Source organism: Elephas maximus, chromosome 11 (genome assembly GCF_024166365.1).
Source record: "Elephas maximus indicus isolate mEleMax1 chromosome 11, mEleMax1 primary haplotype, whole genome shotgun sequence".
NCBI classification, from domain to species: Eukaryota; Metazoa; Chordata; class Mammalia; order Proboscidea; family Elephantidae; genus Elephas; species Elephas maximus.
The window spans coordinates 109,927,897-109,950,757 of NC_064829.1; the positions used below are offsets into that span (position 1 = coordinate 109,927,897).

The following is a 22,861-nucleotide window of genomic DNA, read 5'->3' on the forward strand; positions in this document are numbered from 1 at the left end:
GTTGAGGAAACCAAGGCACAGAAAGGTTAAGGAACCTGCCTTAGGGCACATACAGCTTGGGAAGGTAGAATTCAAATCCAGCCCATCTGGCTTCCACGGTCCCTGTGCTAATCACCTCGCTAGGTTGCTCCTCATTGCCTTCCCAACAACCTTGAGGATCCATGGGATAATTTTTATCCCCTTTTACAGATCAGAGGGGCCCTAGTGGTGCAGTGGTTAAAGCACTTGGCTGCTAACCAAAAGGTTGGTGGTACGAACCCACCAGCTGCTCTGAGGGGGACAGATGTGGCAGTCTGCTTCTGTAAAGATTTACAGCCTTGGAAACCCTATGAGGCAGTTCTACCCTGTCCTATAGGGTCGCTATGAGCCGGAATGGACTTGACGGCAGTGGGTTTTTTTTAAATTACAGATCGGGACACTGTGGCTCACACAGGCAAAGTGACCTGCCCAAGATCGCACAGCTGGGATTCAAACCCAGGTGGAGAACACTACCTGGTAATAGAAAGTTCTCAATAATGAATGAATGGATGGATGGATGATGACTCCATAGCCAAAGATTTTAACCCCTAAGATTCAGAAGGGATCATTTCTCCCTCACCTCTAATCCCAGCTTGGCCCTACCTGCTTCTTCCCTGTATGGGGCAGGACCTAGCTCTGGACTTCCTGTGCTGTGTGACCTTGAACTGCCTTCTGCCCTCTCTGATGATATAATATAGTTGTAGCCCACATTAATAGCATGTACCATATGCCATCTCCAGCATTAAGTGCTTTGCCTCACAACAGCCCTAGAAAGTTGGACCATTATGATCCCCTTTTCTAAAGATGAAAAGGAGGCTCAGAGAGGGAAAGTCACTTATCTAAGATCACACAGCCGGTAAGTGATGAGGCCAGGTATACCTCATTCTGGGCCTTTCCCTGCTCTGCTATGTATCATAGAGGGCCCACCCCTGAAAATTACATTTCCCAGGCTCCTTTTCCTACTGGGTTCCTGTTGGAGTTTGCCAACTATAGGCACCGATGGGCAATTGGCAGGCAGGAGGACAGAAGGAAGGGAGAAACCAGGGTATTTCACACTTTCTTTTTCTACTTCGGGTATTGCCTTGGCAGTGGCTGTGTCTCACCTGTGCTTCTAGCTCCCACAGAGTAACTCCTAACTCTGTGGTCTCAAATCCCACCAGGCATCCCTGGCCCATGTGCTCAGGTAAAACCACCTCCTCCCTCTGCCCTTTAGACCTAGGAGTGGAAGTGACTTCCTGCTGTTGCTAACCTCTAGGTTGCATCACTTCCCACAGCTGTTCCTACACCTTTCTGGTAAGCTTCCTAGGTTAAATTCCTTCTACTGAAATACCTGGCATGGGCTCTGTGACCTGTCTGGAATCGCTGGGGTTCTATGCTAGGACTAATTTGCCATTAACATTTCTGCTTTCCTGCATCCTTAGGGGCATAGGGAAGAGGACTGGGGTTAAGGAGTGGGGGTCCCACGTGTGTGCATGCGTGCACAGACTCACTCTTCATCGTCTTCACAGCCACCTTGAGGACAGAGTCGTCCTGGTTGAGTTGGCCCTCCATCACAGCTCCAAACTCTCCTATGGAGGGTGAGAGAGACATTGCATCCCTGTGGACTACATTTCTTGTGTTTGGGTTGGGTGGTGGAGAGAGACAAATGTATCCCTGGGGACTGTATTTCCTGTGGTAGAGGAGAAGTGAAGGACCTCAGGGTTCAGGAGGATGTGTGTGTGCTGGGAAGGAGCAGGGCTGGAGGGACTCACCTTCTCCCAGGGTCTTCCCCAGGGCCACCTTATGCCGGTCTACCATCACATCCCGCAGTTTCTCCTTCAGCTCTTCGCTGATGCCCAGGCTGTTCACTGCATGGAGGGTGGCAGTGGACAGAGCCATGAAGTAGGACTGATATTCAGATGGCACTCACCAGTAGGGACACACCCATTGTTAAAATACTGAAATACTTCTGCATTGGTTCAAAAATAGCTACTTTCTAATGGACCACAACTACCACAGCCTCTACCAGACTGAGTCCAGCACAACTAGATGGTGCCCCACTACCTCCACCAACTGCTTTGACAGGGATCACAACACAGGGTCCTAGACAGAGCTGGAGAAAAATGTAGAACAAAATTCTAACTCACAGAAAGAAAGACCAGACTTACTGGTCTGACAGAGACTGGAGAAACCCCAAGAGTATGGCCCCTGGATGCCCTTTCAACTCAGTACTGAAGTCACGCCTGAGGTTCACCGTTCAGCCAAAGATTAGGCACGCCCATAGACAAACAGTAATACATGGAGTTCAACCATATATACGAGACTAAATGGGCACACCAGCCCAGGGGCAAGGACGAGAAGGCAGGAGGGGACAGGAAAGCTGGATGAATGGAAATGGGGAACCCCAGGTGAAGAAGGGGAGAGTGCTGACACATCGCAGGGGTTGGCAACCAATGTCACAAAACAATATATGTATTAGTTGTTTAATGAAAAACTAATTTGCTCTGTAAGCCTTCATCTAAAGCACAATTAAAAAAAAAAAAAGCTACTTCCCTGAGTACTCTAGCTCCTCCTCTGAACCGCCTGAACTGAACCTTCCCCCAAAGCAACAACTAAGGCCAGGCACAAGATCTTGCTCCACTGGGTACCCTGATTGGTCAGCACCTGCTGTACCAGTTGTTAAAAATACTTCTCAACTTTTTATTGCCGTATAGTATACACAGATCATAAGTGAACAGCCCAGTGGATTTTCACAAACCAAACACAGCTGTATAACCAGCACCTAGGTCAAGAACAGACCATGACCTGCCCTCCCAGGAGTAATCATCTTCCCTGATTTCCCTTACCATTGTTTTCCCTGTTTGGGAATGTCATAAAATGGAACCACATAATATGTTCTCTTTATGTCTGGATTCTTTCACTTAACATTATGTCTATGAGATCGTTGTAATACAGTTGCTGTATTTGGTAGTAATTCATCCATTTTCACTGCTGTAGAGCCACAGTTCTCAAAACTTATTAGCCTTGGGGCCCCTTTACGTTCTTAAAATTACTGAGAGCTACAAAGAGCTTTTGTTTATGTGAGATAGATAGATATTTACTGTATTCAAAATTAAACTAAGAAATTTTTAAATTACAAGAATAGACAAGCACACGTTCCATCAACCATCAGAGCAACGACGTCATCACTCATCAGGGAGCCTCTGGAAAACTGAAAACTCCACTGAATGAACGCTCAGGAGAAAATGAGAGTGAGAAGGGCAAACAACATCTTAGTATTATGAAAATACTTTTGACCTTGTAGACCCCCTGCAAAGGTCTCAGGGACCCCCAGGAACCCAGATCACAGTTTCAGAACTACTGTTGTATATTACTCCATCAGATCGCTGTGACCTCATGGCTTCCTCTTCCTTCCAACCACCCCCTGGAGCCCTGTCAGCCTTCTTGTGTGCCAGAAAGAGACCTAACCCCATCTCTCCTTTCTGGATTTCAGTTTCCTCTGCTGGAAAATGAGATTTGACTAGGTGGTCTCTGAGGTTCCTCATTAGCTGGGATGCTCCATGACTCTACAATTCTCTGACAGAGAGTCTACAGTTCTAAGATTTTATGATTTTTGAGATTCTTTTGTCATCATCATCATCTCAACGGCATCATCTTCACCATCATCATCATCACATCATCATCTCAACCTCATCCTCTTGACATCATCACATCATCTCATCATCATCATCTTCACCATCATCATCATCAATCACATCATCATCACCTTGAGATCATTATCGTCATCACCATTATCTCATCATCATTATCACTGTTATTATCATCAACTCATCATCATCATTACGTTATTCTTTGATCTTATGACTCTGAGGTTTAGTGTTTCTCAGATTTTTCTGTGCCTAAGATTCTGTTATTCTAAGGTTCTGTGTGGTTCTGCAAGTCCATTATTCTTAGGATCTGTGGTTCTAAGATTCTAGTATCCCAAGGCCTTCAGAATCTTTTGGCTCATGCGTCTACAGAGGCCCAGGAGACCCAGGTCTCTATACTCTTTAGCCCAATACCTAGACAGGGAGTCATGGGATTCACTTACAAGTGGCTTCAGTAGTCCGGCGACTGTAAGATTTACGGACGCGGTACCTGACCACCAGTTCGCCCCTCTCCACTGTTGGCTCAAACACCTCCCTGGGTGGAATGGAGGAACGTAAGGGTAGGGGAGAACCTTGTGGACCCCTTCTCTTTCCATCAGTGGTAAAATTGAGCACCATTCCAACCCTAAGCCCTGCCCACTCTTCTGGCATTTGCCGAGCATATCTTAGAGTGCTTCCTTTAACCTTCCATTCATTTTCCAGGCCTTTCCCCTCATTGGGTCTCTTGGTCATCTCTTCTGCACCACCCTCCTCACTGGTCTTTCTGCTGCTAGCCGCTCTAGCCCAGTCCACATTAGTCCCCCACGTCGTTCCAACTCACCCATAGCGGGTCTCCTTCTTCCGCCGGTGGATGAGGAATAGGGCCAAGATGAGGACACAGGCAGCGGCCACAACTGCTCCCAGTAGTACATACCACCAGGGCCATGAGAAGGCAGGGGCTGGGGGTTCACTCACTGTCGGGGGGTATGGGGGACAGGTCATGGTTGAGGTCCTGGATCCAGGTCCCTGAGACCCAAGGGGGTGATGTTGGAGGGACAGAAGGCATTGAAAAGGAGTGGGCATATTTGATGGGTTGTGGGATGGGTGCATTCATGTGTATGAGGAAATCGGGATTGGCTGGGTGGTGTATGCAATGAATATGATGTAAGTGTGCATACAAGTGAAGGTGTGTGAAACTTGTAGGATGGATGAGTAAAGAGTGGGGTGGACATTTGAGGAGTGTGCAATGAGTGTGGGACCAGTGTGGAATAGGGTGAGAGATGTGTGTGGAATGGGTTATTATGACTATGCAAGGAGGGCTGGAAGAGCACAGAATGGGTATGAGTAAATTCCACACAGTACAGGTGCATGTGATATGTGTCATGATTGTGCCAGGAGAGTGGGCTTGGGTGTGGAAAAACCCTCCCATCCATCTATCCGTCCATCCATTTGTCCGTCCATCCATCTCTCCATCCATCCGTCCACCCATCCATCCACCCTCCCACCCATCCATCCATGCAGTGTAAGATGGGAGCATGAGGCATGTGCAACAAGGGTGCAAGGTGTGCAGCTCGTAAGGCAAATGAGGAAGGAATGTCTTTGAGGAGTGTGCAGTGACTATGGAAGGATTTTCCTACAGCATGGGATGAGGGTAAAATAAGTGTTCAAAGGGATGTAGTGAGTGTGCACAGAACATGGGATGGTTGTTCGAGATGGGAGATTGGTGAGTGCGGACTATCCAAGGGGTTTTACATACAAGGAGTGAGGTCTGTGAGGACGTAACTGGCACGAGAAGAGTGTGCAATGGGCATGTAGGAAAAAGGGCAGGTGAGAAGTATGGAATGAATGGAAAAGGTGTGCAAAAAGGGTGGGATGTGTAAGGAATAAAGAATGGGTATGTGTAGGAGGAGTCTGGCATGAGTGTGTGAAGAGAGTGAGATGGAGGAGGATTGGGGAAGGACAAGAGAGAAAAGTTTAAGGAGCATGAAATGAGTGTACAAGGAAAACTGTAGGGTGTGCATAGTGTGAACTGAAAACCGCGCAATGTATTTGCACTGTGGAATGTATGGAGAGTGTGTAACAAGTGCAGAGTTTATGAATAAGGGAGAGAGAAGTTTGGGTGTGTGACAGGGTTGGGAGGCCTGTGTCAGGAGTGAGGGATTATTATGACGGAATGAATGTGAAAGGAGGGTGGGATGAGTGTGGAAACGGTATGCAAAGAAATGTAGGAAGGTATGTGAAGAATAGTTAAGAATAGTGAATGGATTTACAAGGAATGGGCCATGACGGTGCTAGGAAGGTTGGATGGGTGTAGGAGGAATGTTTGAGAACTGTTGGAGAAATATTTGAGAGGGACGGATATGTGGGTCAGGATACCTCACCCCCCCCACCCCCCCACGCCCACCCATCCACCCATCCACCCATCCACCCACCCACCCACCCACCCACCCACCCACCCACCCACCCACCCACCCATCCATCCATCCATCCATCCATCCATCCATCCATCCATCCATCCATCCATCCATCCATCCATCCATCCACCCATCTACCCATCCATCCACCTATCCATCCATCCGTCCATCCATCTGTCCATCCACCTATCCATCCATCCACTCACCCACTCACCCATCCATCCACCCACCCATGCATTCATCCCCATCCATTTACCCACCCACCCATCCATTCATCCATCTACCCACCCACCTATCCACCCATCCATCCACCATTCACTGGGTGTCTACAATGTGCTGGGTCTTCCGAGTCACCTCTATTGAGGACCACAGAAATCCAAGAAGTAGAGGTTTGGAGTGATGAGTTTGAGAACCATGTAAGGGATATGCAAAGAGTATGTGTGCTGATAAGGCCCTCACTAGGTGCTATGGGAAGGGAGGAAGAAAAGGCGGTGCAAAGGCCCTTACCCAGCTGGTGGATTAGCTGTCCTTGCCCTGTGAGGAGAAAGGACAGAGGGGAGACATGCTCAGAGAGGGAAAGACTGGTAGGACACAGCTGAGGGAGTGAAAGAGGCTTTCAGTCAGGTTCAGGGTGGGAGCAGAGCCTAGGCTGGGGTAAGACTAAAAGGTACACGGAGTGAGTCAGGGGTATCTGGAAGAGACAAGGTCTCTGGGAGAAAGTTGAAGGAGGCTTACAATGTCTTTGGAGTTACCTGGGTGCCAGGGCTCCAGAGGCACGGGAACACTCCAGGGCCCATCCCCAGCAGCAGTGTAGGCTGCCACGGACACCGTCAGGTTGGGCACAGTCCCTTCCTCCTGCACCTCCAGGATCACCTCTTGCTTTAGTCCTATGTCCATGAGCACCTAGGAGGTCCAGAAGTGGCATGAAGGAACCTCAGATCCCTAACCCTTGAGCCTTCACCCTCTGCTTCAACTCCCCATCTTTTTTCAAGCCCTCTCCTCAACCCCCAATCCCCATCCCCTACCTCTTCCTACCCTTCATCTCTCCTTCTCATGTCCTTTTATCTCCATTTCTCCATCCCCACACCCACTCCAATATCAGCTCCACAAGGACGGGACTTTTATCTGTTTCATTCACTGCTGTGTCTCCAATTCCTGGAACAGTGCTTGGCACACAGTAAGTACTGCTCAAGAAATGTTTGTTGAGTAACTTTTTGTCTTCATGTGTCCATCCCCTTTTAACTCCCTATCACTCCACCCTCAGGGTTGCCACTAGCCCAGAAAGTACCTTTGTGCAAATTAGGAAAAGGCACCTTTCCTCAAGCTCTTATACAATTCCCTGCTGTGAAATGGTCATAGTAAATACGTAAGTCCAACCAGTTGCTGTTGGGTCGATTCCAACTCATGGCGACCCCGTGTGTGTCAGAGTAGAACTGTGCTCCACAGGGTTTTCAGTGGCTGATTTTTTGGAGGTAGATTGTCAGACTTTTCTTCAGAAGTGCCTCTGGATGGACTCCAACCACTAACCTTTCAGTTCGCAGCCAATGCTTTAATTGTTTAAACAACCCAGAGACTCCAAGTATACGTTGCTGTGTGCCGTTGAGTCGATTCCAACTCATAGAGACCCTATATGACAGAGCAGAACTGCCCCATACGGTTTCCTAGGCTGAAATCTTTTTGGGACCAGATCGCCAAGTCTCTTCTCCCTCAGAGCCACTGGTGGGTTTGAACCGCCAATCTTTTGGTTGGCAGCTGAGCACTTAACCATTGCATCACCAGGGCTCCTTTCCAAATATGTAAGTCTACTGAAAAAAATGAGGTAGTGGTTCATAAGTAGCCACTCCCTGAGCCCTCCCCTGGGCCCCCATACCTTCCCCAGCATGTGAATGTGAATCTCCCCAGAACCTGCTCCCTCGTCATTAGTGCGACTGTGGACTACACAACCTGCACAATCGTCCATGGACACCCTGCCAACTCCTCCCCATTTCCCACCTTCCCTAGTCACTCCACCGCAACCTTGCCAGCAGCACTCACCTCGGGGGTGTCCTGGCCTCGATATAACAGCCGGTACCCCAACAGGGTGCCCTGCAGGGGCGCCCGCGGCTCTTGCCAACGCACGAGGGCCTGGCTCCCATTCCGCATGGCACTAACGTTCTCGGGAGGGCCCAGGGGCACTGGAGGACAGGGAAGAGGGGAAGCTGGTATCCCACCTCTTCCTGACCCCCTCCCAAGTTCCCAGGAAGTGGGGGGTAGTGTGCAAAGGACATACACGTGGGCAAACTCGTGCAGGCTTCCCACGAGAGGAAGCACGGGGAGACGCCTGGGAGAGATGCCAGAGGACACTGCTGGGGGCTCGGGGACCAGACGGGAAAGAGACTTGAGGCCACATGGGGTAAATGGGTGAGAGAAGGTGCTGGGGGTGGGGGAGGTGTGGGCACTGGGGAGAGCAAGGTCCAGCGGAGCAGCAAGCAATGTCTTCCTCCCAGTGCCTTCTTACCTCCCTCTGGGGTCTCCACAGACAGCCAGTGGGTCCAGGGAGAGGGGCCCTGGCTGCTGGCACACGCCACCCGGATGTGATAAGAGGTGTGAGGATGGAGGCTGCCCAGCCGAAGTTGGTGGGGGGGCACGGAGGCTCGCAAGGTGAGGGGTTCCTCTGGGGGGTCTGGTTCTCCCAACCAGATGCCCACCCCATCGTCCGAAAGCACAGCCTGGGATGAGGGAAGGGGCGTGAGTACAGGACGGCCATACAATCACACAAGGCAGCCACACAACTCTTGACCATGGCATCTACGTGTGACTCCTCAGCTTTGCAAGTGTGTGTGTGTGTAATGTGTCCCCGCTCCTGACTGGGACGACACAGGCTCATGGTTTGCAAAGCGAGGAGACCACTCAGCTGCACAAATGTGGCCTCATCACCACTTGCAAAAGTCACCTCTGCTAAGATTCCTTCCCTCTCTGAGCCTCAGTTTCCTCATCTGGAAAATGGGGACATAGAAGAAAGCCTTATGGGGTGGCTTTCCGATTAAATGTAGTTATGCTGGAAGGATGGCTGGCACAGTGCGGGACAGGTGGCCAGTGATGACGATGACAGTGATGATCACAAATAAAAGTCCACACTGTGAGATCGCATACAGATGACATCCAACCCCAGGCAAAAACAAAGTCTGACGATAGAAGTCAGAAGAATGGACATCTCTAGGGGTCTGAGGGAGTCTTCTGGGGGGCTGATTCTGTATCTTGCTTTGGAGGGTAGTTCGTTAGCTAGGTGAATATTTAAAAAAAAAAAAAAAAAACAACAAACCAACCCCATTGCCATTGAGTCAAATTCCGACTCATAGCGACCCTATAGGCCAGAGTAGAAGTGCCCCGCAGGGTTTCCAAGGCTGTAAGTCTTTACAGAAGCAGAGCAGCTGGTGGGTTCAAACCATTGACCTTATGCTTAGCAGCCTCGCAATTATCCAACTGTGCCACCAGGGCTCCCAGCTGGGTGAATACATGTGTAAAATAATCTATGTGTATTTTTATACTGAAGATTACGCATGGTGTGTATATATTTCTTTGTGCTTTAGGTGAAAGTTTACAAACCAAGTCGGCCTCGCACACAAAAAGTTATACACACCCTGCTGTGTACTCCTAGCTGCTCTCCCCCTAACGAGACAGCACACTCCTTCTCTTCACTCTGTATTCCCTGCGTCCATTCAAGCAGCTCCTGTCTCCCTCTTCCTTCTCATCTCGCTACCAGACAGGAGTTGCCCACATAGACTCAAATGTTCACGTGAGCCAAGATGCTCACTCATCACCAGCATCTTTGTCTTACAGTCCAGTCCAATCCCTGTCTGTAGAGTTGGCTTCGGGAATGGTTCCAATCTTGGGCTAACAAAAGGTCTGGGGATCACGACCGTCAGGGTCCCTCCAGTCTCAGTCTGAGCATTAGCATGGTATGTACATTCTAAGCAGTCCTGGTGGCACAGTGGTTAAAGCGATTGACTGCTAATCTAAAGGCTCGTGGTTTGAAGTCACCAGCGGCTCTGTAGGAGAGAGATGTGGCAGTCTGCTTCAATACAGATTTACAGCCTGGGAAACCCTGTGCGGTCACTACAAGCTGAAATTGACTTGACAGCAATGGGCTTGATGGAGTATGTATGTTCTATCTCAATTTAAAAAAAGAAAAAGGGATCAAGCATTGACTGAACCGTGTTCTAAGCCCTTTACAAATCTGAACTCATTTGACCCTCGTGCCAACCCTGTGAAGTAGATACTGTGTTTTTTTTTTTATTGTACTTTAGATGAAGGTTTATAGAGCAAACTAGTTTCTCATTGAACAATACACATATTGTTTTGTGACACTGGTTGCCAACCCTGCGACATGTCCAACACTCTCCCCTTCTTGACTTTGGGTTCCCTGTTACCAGCTTTCCTGTCCCCTCCTGCCTTCTCATCCTTGCCCCTGGGCTGATGTGCCTATTTAGTCTTGTTTTATGGGCCTGTCTAGGCTTTGGCTGAAGGGTGAACCTCAGGAGTGATTTCAGTACTGAGCTATAAGGGTTTCCGGGGACTACACTCTTGGGGTTTCTCCAGTCTCTGTCAGACCAAAATAAGTTTGGTCTTTTTTTTTTTCCAGTACTGTGGTTATCTCCATTATACAAATGAAGACACTGAGGCCTGAAGAGATGGAATTATGTGCCCAAGGTCACCAGCTTGTCATTGATAAAGCTGTGACTTGAGCCTGTTCTGTCTCCAAAGCCTTTGCTCTGCTGATGGTAAGAATGCCCTTTTGAGCACATCAATAAGAACAATGCTCATCTGTCCAGAGAGGCAGGTGCGGTGCTCACTTAGTGCTGAAGAGCGTGGATGCTGGAGCCCAGGTTCAAATTCAGACTCCACCAGCCCCCTAGTCCTGTGCCTCAGTTTCCTCATCTGTAAAATGAGATAACAGCAGTGACTCCCTACTTCCTAGGGTTAACTGAATTGATGCATGTAAGTGTTAAGAAGAGCGCTTGTGCATATTGAGTGTTTGTCATTATTATTTTGTTTGTGTGGTGTGTGAGAGGTTGCCCGGCAACAAGTGTCAAATTCTACACAACCCTGCACAAGGGCACAGGCTGGCACCCCGTCTCGGTCTCCAGGAATGGCACTATCAGGATGTTGGGGCCCACGGCTGGGGACACATCTGTTTGCTATCGTGCAAGGGCACAGTCCTGCCACATGGAACCACAAGCCACCATGGCCATACAGCTTACAGCCACACAGCTCAGGAGTGTTCTTCCTACGGCCCTCCCCTCACCTGGGAGACCCCAACCACAGCGCCACACAGTGTGTTGGGAAGGAGTTTACTGGTTAAGGGTATGGGCTCTGAAGCTAGATTCCTTGGGTCCAGGTCCTGGCTTGACCACTTATCTGCTATATGAAGTAGGGTGAGTGTCTTAACTTTTCTGAGTCTCAGCTTCTGTCTCTAGAAAAAGGGGGCCAGAGAGTCTCTACTTGGCAGGGTTGAGGTTTAATGACACAATGCAGGTAAATTGGTTTGCACATCAAAATATTAACAGCTAACATTTCTTGAGTACCATGTAAGACACCAAGCATGTTTCTGGATTAACTCTTTCACTTCTCACTGCCGCTCTATGGAGTCAATTTCTTTTTTCATTCCCATTTTACAGTCAGAGGAAACCAAGGCCCAGAGAGGTTCAGCAGCTTGCTCAAAGTCACACAGCCCCATGAGGGAAGGCATCACACCACGAGACCTCAGCAGGAGGCTGTCCCCATCCTTGCTCTCTGACCCACAGTGACAGATGGGAAGGGGAACCTCTACTGGGACAGAGAGGAGATGGGTGCAGACAGTTGTCCTCCCCTGCCCACTCCCACTTCTCTTTTTCCTGGGACAGCTGTGACCCTCCCACCCGGACCCCTCAGGCCCCGCCTGTGCACAGCGGGAAGTGAGACCTGGAAAGGGAAGAAGACACACTTCTGCTTTCCTGGGGACACTTGATGGATGTTGGTGGGGGTGTGGCTGACGCCTGACCCTAGCATCTGAGATTTCCCACATGTGGCCTGGCCTCCGGGATTGAATCTCAGCCTTACTCCTTCCTAGCCATTTCCCCTCTCTGGGCCTCAGTTCCTTACCTTGAAAATGGGGAGATTAACAGCTGATACCTTCTAGGGTAGATGAGGATGTGTCCAGGGGACGCAATTATAAGAAAGACAGCTCCTGTTGAACCAGGTGCTGGCTCTAAATGGCTTCTAAGGAGATTAGGAGAACTGTTTGGGTTTGGTGAGGCAACGGTTTGAACCCGACCTCTACCACTTCCTGGCTGTGACCTTGGGCAAGTTGCTTACTTGCTCTGAGCCTCAGTTTCTACACCTGGAAAATGGGCACGTCAGTAGGCAGTACCACACAAACACACAAGGTGGTGTGTGCAAAGCTGAAGCACAAGGCCCAGCAGATGCAATTAACACTCCACGAAAGCTGGTCATCATTAATCACCATCATCTCCTATCACAGGCTGTGTGCCACCTATGACACTCCCGCCCCATCTCCAGCTTCTGAATCTCAGAGATCTTCATAACAGGACTAGGCCTTGTAGCTGTAGATCTCTGCCATTTGTTTTGTTTTGCCAGTAGGAGTAGGAGCAACTTCAGGGCAGAGGCTGGGTCTAGCTCATCTTAGGTGCCAGCTATTCTTCCAGCAAATATCCCCTACTTCATGTCTGACCCTGTGCTGGGTGATATGGAGGACCTAGTGGTGACCAACACAGCCCCAGGCCTGCCCTCACAGAGCTCACTGTCCATCAGGAGAGAAAGACCCATCCCCAGATAGTGATAACCCTGGGTCAGGGCCTGGATGGGAGAGGCACGGGCAGAGGGGTCAGAGAGGGACCGGGGAAGCACAGACAGAGGGGTCGAGACAGGGAGATGGTAGGGGAGGCTGGGATTGAGGGGTGGGGGAGGTGGGGGGCTAGGATGCAGGGGTCGGGGAGGCACAGGTGGAGGGGTTGAGGCCAGGACAGGGAAGGCTGGGGCAGAGAGGTGGGGGAGGTAGGGGGGGCCAGAATGGAGAGGCATAGGCAGAGGCATGGGGCGGGGCTGGGTGGGGCCGGGCAGGGGGTGGCAGGCGGAAGGATTGGGTTTGGAATGGAAGAAGCACAGAGGCTCTGGGGACCCACGGAGGATCAAGATAGCCCAGGGTCCTGCTGTCTCAGGGCTCCCACTCTATCTAGAGGTAATATTACTAATACTAAAACACAGGCCATGGACTTATCTACCCTGAGATCAGAAGAACTAGGTGGTACCCAGATACTACCACCAACAGTTTTGACCAAGGCCACAATAGATGGACCCTGATAGAACGGGAGGAAACCACAGAACAGAACACAAATTCTTAAAAAGTTGTCTTACTGGACCAGTTGAGATTAGAGGACTTCCTGAGACTATCACATGTCACCCAGAGATACTCTTTAAACCTTAAACAGAAAGTACCCCTGAGGTCACCTTTTCTCGAAATAACAGGTTGGCACACAAAATAAAAAATATTACCCATGAGTATGGTGCTCCATTAAAAAACCAATCTGAGGCCAAAAGGTTAACATTTACTCTAAAGCAAAGATGGAAAAATACGGGGGGCAAGGAAATTAGAGTACAGGAAAGGGAACAATCAGAACGCAATTAAAGAGAATGTTGGCACATTGCGAAAAATGTAACTAATGTCACTGAACGATTCGTGTAGAAATTGTCAAAAGGGAACCTAATTTGCTGTGTAAACTTTCACCAAAAACACAATAAAATGTTTCTTAATATATATATATAACTCATACTAAAATCATTAAAATATTAAGTGCCAGATACTATTCTAAGTTATCACTTGGATTCACTCCTTGAATTCTCATAACAGGCCTATCAGGTAGGTACTATCATTATCTCCATTTTATAGCTGCGGGAACTGAGGCCTCTCTGGGCCTCAGTTCCCGCAGCTATAAAATGGAGATAATGATAGTACCTACCTGGCCAAGCTCACACAGCCAGCCAGTGGTAGAGGCAGGATTAAACCCAGGATATCTGGCTTAACTTGAGGCTCTACTGACCCTCAACAGATGAATGGGCAGGAAGGGCTGGTTTCCCAGGCTGAGGTGGAGGTGCGCAAAGGCTGGGGTCTCACCTGCAGGGTACAGTGGGTGAGGGGGTAGATGCCACTCAGGCCTGGGGTCCAAGCCACCTCCAGCTCTGTGGGCTGGCTGGAGACAAGGTGGAGGTCACGGGGCTGCTGGGGGAGCACTGCGGGCAGATGAAGAAAGGGACTGACCTTGGGGGGCCGTTTCATTTCACAAAACCCCCCTCCCTGACCTCCCCCTTAGGTGTGCCCTCTAACCCCCCGCCCCTCCCCCCATCCCCCAGCTCCCTCTTCTATTACCTGTGATGGCAGCTGTGCGGGATGTGGTGACCCCCTTGGCGTTATGGGCTTCACAGGAGAAGGAGGATGTTTTGTTCAGGCCTGGGGAGTCATATGAGGGGGACCGGTGTCATAGAGGAGAAGACAAGGGTTCCAAGGCTGGCTAGGCTACTCTGCTTCAGCCACCCTGGCCCTCCTCCCGGTGCACCCAGCAGGTCCCACCTCGCTGGCTTGGGACTTTTGCGCTCTGATCCCCTGCTTAGAGGCTCCCTTCTCAGATGTACACGTGGCTCCTCCCTCATCTCCTTCTTGTATGTTAGTCAAACGCCACCTTCTCAGTCACGGTCTCGCTGTCCCTGACTCCCCCCTGTTTAAAATCGGAACCTCCCCTCTGTGGCCTGCTTTTCCTCCCTAGCTTTTTTCATCGCCCGACACACTTTACATGTTACCTACATCACTTGTTGTTGTCTGTCCCCTCCGCTAGAATGTCGGCTCCCAGACCCTGGGCTTTTTTGCCACTTCCGTTCCCTGTTGTACCCTCAGGGCCTGAGATGGGCCTGGCAGCACACAGTAGGCACTCCATAAATGTTTGTTGATTGAGTGAACAAATTTATGTGTGCTGTTTGCTGTCGAGACGATTCCGACTCACAGTGACCCCATGTGTGCAGACTACAACTGCTCCAGAGGGATTTCAAGGATATGACCTTTTGGAAGACGATTGTCAGGCCTGTCTCCCAAGCCACCTCTAGGTGGGTTTGAACTGCCAACCTTTCGGTTAGTAGTCCAGTGCTTTGTGTTTTTGTGTGTGCCTGGGTGTGTCTGTAGAGATGTGAGCCTGTGTGATTCCTGACTTAACGTATGTGTGTGTTGAATAACTGTTTTTGCGTGTCTGTGGGCAGACTGCCTCCCCTCCCCAAGGTGGTGTTGATGATGAGAACACAGACACGCACACACATTCACACACTCACATACACACAAGTACATACAAGCACAGAGACAAACACAAGAGGCACGAGCACACAGATACCAACACACACAGCTACATGTCATACACAGATACACACACACAGAGACAGCCACACACAGTGCCTGGGTGTGCCAGGATGAAAGGGGACCAAGTCTCAAGTCTGCATGTGTAAACGCAGTTCTCTTGTGTGCTTCGGTCAGTGTGCTTATGCATTAGCGTCTGTCCTATAGGGTCCCTATGAGTTGGAACCGACTTGACGGCACTGGGTTTGGTGTTTCTGTGGAGCAGACCTGGTGGTGCAATGGTTAAGTGCTCGGCTGCTAACCAAAAGGTCAGAGGTTCAACCCACCAGCTGCTCTGCAGGAGAAAGATGTGGCAGTCTGCTTCCATAAGGATTACAGCCTTGGAAACCCTATGGGGCAATTTTACTCTATCCTACAGGGTTGCTGTGAGTCAATATCCACTGGCGAGCAGTGGTTTTTTTTTTAAGGGTGTTTCTGGCTCCCTGTGTATCTCGGGTGTTGTGTATGTGTGTAGGTTGGGCATCTCTGTGTGTGTCTGTTGTGAGTTGTTCTGGTGTGTGCGTGTCTCCCTCGGCTTGAGTTTCCCCACGACTGTGCTGGGGAAGGAGGCGCTCTTTGCACAGACACAAAGTTTCCCTTTCTCCGTCAGCAGAAGAAGTGGAATGGCGTGGGGGAGGGGAGAGTGGGCAGCGGCAGGAAGGGGGTGGGCAGTGAAGCTCCTCAGCTCTGGCTGCCCAGGCAGCGTGTTCCCAGCCAAGGTCAGGTGCCCGGTCCGCAGCCCCCGCCGCCCGGGGAAGCGACAGGACAGCCCCGGGGCTGGATGGAGGCGGGCAGGGCGCCTGGGTAGCGTCCACCCACCTGGCACGTGGGGGCCCGCTAGGGTCACCGCGCCAGAGCCGGCCCCGCCCGCCAGAGGAGCCATCGGGGCGGGAGGGGGTGCTGGAGCCGGGTCCAGTTCCGACCGCAGCATTCCTTCCCACGCGTGAGTCACCGGGGCGCCCCCCTCCCCGGGCACTTCCGGCTTGTCTGGGGGGCGCAAAGCCCGGGATCCCCCCTTCCTGGGCCACCCCAGCACCAGGGGGAAGGTGTGGGACGGGACGAAGGAGTCTTGGATTCCCAACCCTCTTCCCCACCCACGGGACATCTAGAGGGAGAGGTGGGGAGGGATAGGGGAACTGGGGTCCCCCTCCTCATTGGGCTCTCCATGCCAGGAGCAGGCAGACTCCAGATGTGCTTTCCAGATGTACTGCCCACTCCACCCCCGCCCTCCCCCACACTTTTCCAAAGGAATGAGGGGGATGGAAGGAGACAGGGGACACGCCCTGAATCACAGAGAGGGACAGATATACAAACTGATGATATTCTGACACAACACCTCCCCCCCCGCCACAACACCTCCCCCCCCCCGCCACAATCGCACACACAGTGAGTCACACTTAAACACACAGGGGCTGTTACTGGCTTGAATGTGCAGAAAATACAGCACTCACGAAGCTACCCACAGATACACAAGGGCTGGTGATGTCACAAACACACTGATACAAATGTACATCCGGTGACTTACACACACACACGGTCCAATATACACGTACACAGAGAGACACGTATACACAAATAGTAGGGGGGCTCCGGGACAAACGCATAGGCACACAATCACACATGCACACATTGATTACAAACACGTAGCTATACGGTCTTCATCTAGTTAGGCTGATGCTGACAAGCACGCACACACACCAAGCAAGAAACATACGCTGAGGCTAGAGTGAATAGATGCACACCAGGGCACACTGAAGGTTAATGCTGAGTTGCTCACACACAAATGCAGTGGCATACACATACACACAGCCAAACCTTCATCCCCGCCAGAACACAGCCGGACACACTCAGGTTGCGGCAGACACATTTGCTGAGATTGTGTCAGCACTTGGTGCAGACTGATACACAACTACACATGTGCAAAGGCCCACAGGGCTGGTGCAGACACACAAGCATGGGGACCCTGCCTGTACACATAGCTTGGCACAGGCAGACATATGCACACTGGTTGGTTAGTACCCTAAACCAAAGCCCATTGCTGTCCAGTCGATTCCGACTCAGAGCGACCCTATAGGACAGAGTGGAACTGCCCCATAGGGTTTCCAAGGAGCACCTGGTAGATTCGAACTGCCAGGCTTTTAGTTGGCAGGCAAGCTCTTAACCACTGCGCCACCAGGGCTCCTAGGTTCCTCCGATGAGAAGCAGCCCAGGCCAACACACAGGGAGCCATGTGAATGACACGCACAGATACAGGGACCATGGTGACAGCTTCCCACGCCACCACGTTCACCCTGGACATACACAGACACCACAAGGGCACCCATGGACACACATGCACATAGAGCCAATGAGAAACACCCCAAGTAATGTACGTGCACCTGCTGACTCCCTGAGAAGCCCAGGCTGCCACAGCCATGTGTTGACACGCACACACATAGGGGTTCAGGTAGCCACATGTAAAGAAACACACACCACACAAGAAACCCATCATGTTCTCTGTGGCACTTCCTGACTCACCACAAGGAAACAGAAGCCCACATCAGGACACACCTGTGAGCTGCCACTGTCACCTCTACGCAGGCAGGTATGCAAAACATCCACAAAGCCACCCAGGGGAATTGCCACTCCCTCTACACACACACACACACACACACACACTCCATCCTCATACAGCGAGTCACAGCTGTAACACACACTCACACAAAGAGAGACAGACACAGGCTTATTGATGCTGGCATACTCAGGACACACACGCACACACACACAGGCTTACTGACAGCCCCGGAGAAATGTGTAGAAAAGTGCTGTACAGACCCAAACACACAGTGAGACAGACATACAAGCTGACAGAAACACATTTAGTGAACACACACACGCACACAGACTTCCACAGAAACTGACCCTCTTTAAGGCACACCTCATACAAAGAGGGTGATGCTGATAGATGTACTGAAACACAGGTCCACGGGGATGTGGACACACAGCCGGATCTCCCCCTCACACACCACTGATATACACATTGACCCTCTCGCACCTGCACCCCCCATTTCTCCTTCCCAGGATGCCTCCACTAGGGGGTCCTGCCAGGCTGACTCAGGCTCCATCTCTGTCCCCACCCGGCCACTCGAGCCATGGGCCTGAGTCACCCCTCTGGGGGCTGACATGCTCACCGCTTCCTTGCACACTCAGTGCCCCCGAATGCTGGGAATTTGGGCACCTCCCACCACCCAGCCCCAGTTCCCTTCTATCCTAGGCCACAGGTGGGATGCAGGCAGCTGATAGCCCTCAGAGCCGAGCTGCCTCCCTCTGAGTGAGCTCCCCCATCTGCTTCTCCTCTCTGAATGAGGAGGACCCCTGTGTCCAGGGTTCCCCACCTCTGCTGTTGACTGCTGTGTAACCCCAGGCTCGGTCCTGCTCCCTCTATGTGATATGGGGGATGGCCACCCTTCTCCTGTCACTCAGACTTCCCTGTCCCCATCTCTATCTTGGTTTACCTCTGCGATTCATCCCTCCCTCTGTCTCTCAGTCTCTCTTTTTAACTGTCTTTGTCTCCTGTTTCTTGCCCTCTTTCTGCTTTGGGATCTGTTTCCCCAGCCAGGGTGGGGTCTGTCTCCCCCTTGACCGAGGTCAGCAGGGCCCTTTGGGGCCAGAGGTGGGCAGGTGGGGGGCAGGGAGAAGAGGACAGTTGATTCCGGTGCCCAGCTTGGGGTCAAGGGCTGACAAAGGGCCACCAGGCCCACACACACTTGGGCGACGGAACAGCTCAGAGGAAACCCAGAACAAAGAATTCTATTCAGAGAGAGGCCTGGGTGAATGGAAGGAAAAAGAGGCAGAGAGAGAGAAAGAGATGGAGAGAGAGAAACAGAGACACGGAGAAACAGTGAGAAAGATGGACAGAGAGACAGGGAGAGAGGTGGGGAACAGAGACAGAGAAAGGCATACAGACAGAAACACGGAGATAGACAGGGACAGAGACACAGACACAGAGCCAGAGACGTTCAGAAACAGAGAGACAACACAGAGAGGGACAAGCAGACACTGCAAGGCAGTGAAGGTTCCCTAGCTCCTCACTCCCCCCTGCCCTGGCCGCAAGCAGAGCTGGCCCTGTCCCTGACTCACCTGGAATTTGCAGAGTGTGCTGGGGGCCGTGGCCCGTGGTCGGAGCCAGGGGGGCAGCATCCCGGAGCCAGAGTATGTCCACGGGCTCTGGGGGTCCCTGGGCCCGGCAGCTCAGGTTGAAGGGGATGTTGGCGGCCACAGTCCTGTCCTCAGGCTCCTCCAGGAAGTAGGGCAGGCCTGGGGGCAGCGTAGAGGATGGGGTCTGGGCAGGCCCTTGGAGCCCCCAGGTATTTGACCCATCAAGATGCTGGAGGCTTCAGGGCACCTGGTTCACCCTGTGTCTTACCCTCAGGGTCTTTGATCCCCCACGTCTGACCACCCAGGACACCTGAGCCCCCCCTCAGATTTGGACCCTTCAAGGCCTCTGCCCCAAGGACCAGAAAAAAAAAACAACAACGACAAAAAAAACAAACCGTTGCTGTCAAGTCGATTCTGACTCTTAACAACCCTATAGGACAGAATAGAACTGCCTCGTAGGGTTTCCAAGGAGCAGCTAATGGATTTGACTGTCGACCTTTTGGTTAGCAGCTCAGCTCTTTACACTATGCCACCAGGGGTGCCCCTGAGGACACATCACCCGAATATTTGACCCTCTCATACCTGACTCCCCAGGACCTCTGAACCCCTCATGCCTCATCTCCAGAGAGTTTGGCTCCTCATCTCATTTTACTGATGAGGAAAGTGTGTGTGTGTCGGGGGGTGGGGGGGGTCAGGTATATGTGTGTGTGCCTCTGATCCCTAACTATGTGTGATCCCCAAGACATCTGAGTACCCCAGGCTGTCTTCTCCCCCGGGACATGTAATACTCCCAGGCCTGCCCCCTATAATTTATGGGATCCTAGCTTCTTGACCTCCCAAGACCTCTGTCATCCCCAGGCTGGATGTCCCCCTAGAACACCTTGGACCCTCCAGCACCCTCCAAGCCCGAGAGATTCTTGACCTCTCTGGACTTATCAGCTCCCCTTGTCCTTGGGCCCCTCAGGGCCTCTGACCCCCAGGGCTCACCCTCCAGCCCCACATAGCCAGGCTTGGATAGAAAGGTCTCTCCTTCCAGGACCACCATGCACTGGTACCGCCCTGCGTCCGAGAGCTGCAGGGACGAGATTCTGACAGGACAGAGAGGTTCTAGGTCAGAGCCAGACACTGGTAAGGAGTGGTCAGAACTGAGATGGGGTGGGGGAAAACTGTAAGAACCATGAAATAGGTACTGTTATTATCTCATTTCACAGAAGGGGAAAGTGAAATCCAGAGGGTGACATAACATGCCGAAAGCCACACAGCTAGGAAGTGGCAAGGCTGGGATTCCCACCTGGGTGGTCTAGCTCCAGGCCCATGATTGTTTTACCCACCATATCAGTATGTGATGGAGGTAGGGGGCTAGGGAAGGACAGGGGTCAGGAGGGACGTGGGGGTCTTGGCTGGTGGAGGGAGACTGGACACCTGAGTTGGCTGACCACTTTCCATTCATCCTGTTCATCTTCGCCCAGGGGCACCTGGGTCTGGGTGGTGTCTGCCAGCTCCAGGACCTGTCCATCCTGGAGCCAGGTCACATCAGGGGGCTCCCCCTGGACCTGGAGCTCACACTGAAGGGCCCCTGTGAGTCCCCGGGCACCAGTGATGTTCCCTGGGCTCCCCACAAAAGGGTTCACCTCAGCCTTTGTGCCTGCAGGGGATACAGGGAAGAGTTAGCTTAGGGGTCCCCGCTTCGCTCTGGCCCCTCTGTTTCCTGTCCTGCTCCCCGCCTGCCCACCGGCTGCCAGGACCCCGCCAGGCCCTCAGGCCCACATAGCTAGAGAGTGACCTCAGAGGGGGTAGAGGGCGGAGGCTTTCGGGGGAGGATGGGAATCTCCCTAGGGGACTAGGTCACTTGTCTGTCCGTTGGGAAGTCTGCTGGGATCTGGCAGCCTCCCACGCCCTGGACTGCCCCCTGGACTGCCTGGCAGGGCAAGCTCCTGCCCCCTCTGCCTGGCCTTAGGGTCTCTAGAGACTTAACGCTCGGGGCTGGGTGGGTAGAGGGGAAGCCAAGGACTGGGAGGGATAGGGGAGAGAAACAGAGGACAGGCGAGAGAGAAGCCAGAGAGAGAAAGTCAGGCATGGGGAGTCAGAGACAGAGAGGCCCAGACGCATACACAGACACCCACACGCACACACACACTCCCCCAGGAGGAAGGAAGAGGAGATAGGCATACAGAAGGTGACTGAAGAGAGGAGACGGGTGACAGTGAGACAAAGCCCCCATCCCCAGAAACGGAGGTCTAAAGACAGACAGACAGCCGTGGGGGGGGGGCGGTGTGGGGGGGTAGTGGTCCTCTTTCCTCTCCCTGACTTTGGCGGGGGGGTTGCGGGGGGCAGAGGTCGTCTTTCTTCTCCCTGACTTTGTGCTCCTTTCTTTTGGGAGATTCCAGGCTACCCCCAGCTCAGCCCCTCTTCCCAAGGCCCCCGACTCAAGCCTAGCCTCCACCCCCCCACCCCAGCTTCTCCTTGGCTCTGTCCCGGAGCTTCTCGCCTTGTGTGTCTGTCTGTCTCTCCTCTCCGAGTGCATCTCTTCCCGTCTCTGGCCCTCTCGGTTTCTATTTCTTGTCCTCCTGTTCCTCTCTCTGAGGCTCTTTCTCTCCCTCTGCCCCTCTGGGTTGGTCTGAGTCTCTGGGTCTCTCTCTGTTGTCCCAGAATGCACACCCCCAACACCTGCCATCCACCCCCGATCCCGTGCTCCCCTCAGCCCCGCACCCGGCGCCCCCCACCCTGCAGTGGCCCTGCCCCACTAAGCCCCTGTCACTCACCCTTGAGGGCCACGCAGCCCCAGCAGCACAGCGCCAAGCACCAGGCCAGCGGGACCCTGCCCATCCTCGGGGACCACGCAGTTGATGCCAAACTTTCCTCACAAGTTCCCAGGCACCCCGCGGGGCAGGGGGCAGGGCCGGGCTGTCCCCAGCCCTCCCCCCAGCTCCGGGCTCCTCGGATTTGGCACTGCCCGCCTGGCACAGCAGGGGCCCCTGGCCGGCTCTACTCAGCAGCCTTGCCTGCTTCCCTGCCTTCTTCTCTCCCTCCCAGACTTTGGGGCAGCCCTTTCCCCGCCCCTGGCCCCCACTGCCTCCGCCCACCAGGGGGCCACCTGGGCAGTGAGGGGTTAACGCAGAGAGGAGTGGACCTGCCCTGTCTTAAAGGGGCCTTGGAGGGAGGCTGGGGAGGGGGAAGGGGGCCCTGGTGGCTGCGCCCCTAATCCTGGGCCGGGAGGCAGGAGGCTGTGTTTCTCTTCGGGGCTCTGGGCGCTGTCTCTCCGTGTCTGGTAAACATTC

General features: G+C 52.5%; 1 protein-coding gene across 2 annotated transcripts in view; it reads right to left on the minus strand.

Annotated features, from left to right (window-relative positions):
* The window catches only part of AXL (AXL receptor tyrosine kinase), a 33,539-nt gene extending 10,678 nt beyond the window's left edge, over positions 1-22,861 (minus strand). Inside the window, exons 1-14 of one of the 2 annotated variants that reach the window (XM_049900918.1) lie at positions 22,346-22,861; positions 21,006-21,228; positions 20,571-20,671; positions 19,566-19,742; positions 14,439-14,519; positions 14,187-14,302; positions 8,535-8,745; positions 8,072-8,211; positions 6,790-6,940; positions 6,545-6,571; positions 4,465-4,597; positions 4,088-4,179; positions 1,770-1,865; positions 1,509-1,586 (exon numbers count right to left, since the gene is read on the minus strand). In XM_049900918.1, coding sequence (XP_049756875.1) covers positions 1,509-1,586; positions 1,770-1,865; positions 4,088-4,179; positions 4,465-4,597; positions 6,545-6,571; positions 6,790-6,940; positions 8,072-8,211; positions 8,535-8,745; positions 14,187-14,302; positions 14,439-14,519; positions 19,566-19,742; positions 20,571-20,671; positions 21,006-21,228; positions 22,346-22,409 — 1,690 coding nt within the window. In that variant the 5' untranslated portion in view covers positions 22,410-22,861. The remainder of the gene's footprint in view (positions 1-1,508; positions 1,587-1,769; positions 1,866-4,087; positions 4,180-4,464; positions 4,598-6,544; positions 6,572-6,789; positions 6,941-8,071; positions 8,212-8,534; positions 8,746-14,186; positions 14,303-14,438; positions 14,520-19,565; positions 19,743-20,570; positions 20,672-21,005; positions 21,229-22,345) is intronic. The other variant, XM_049900919.1, reaches the window with a different exon arrangement.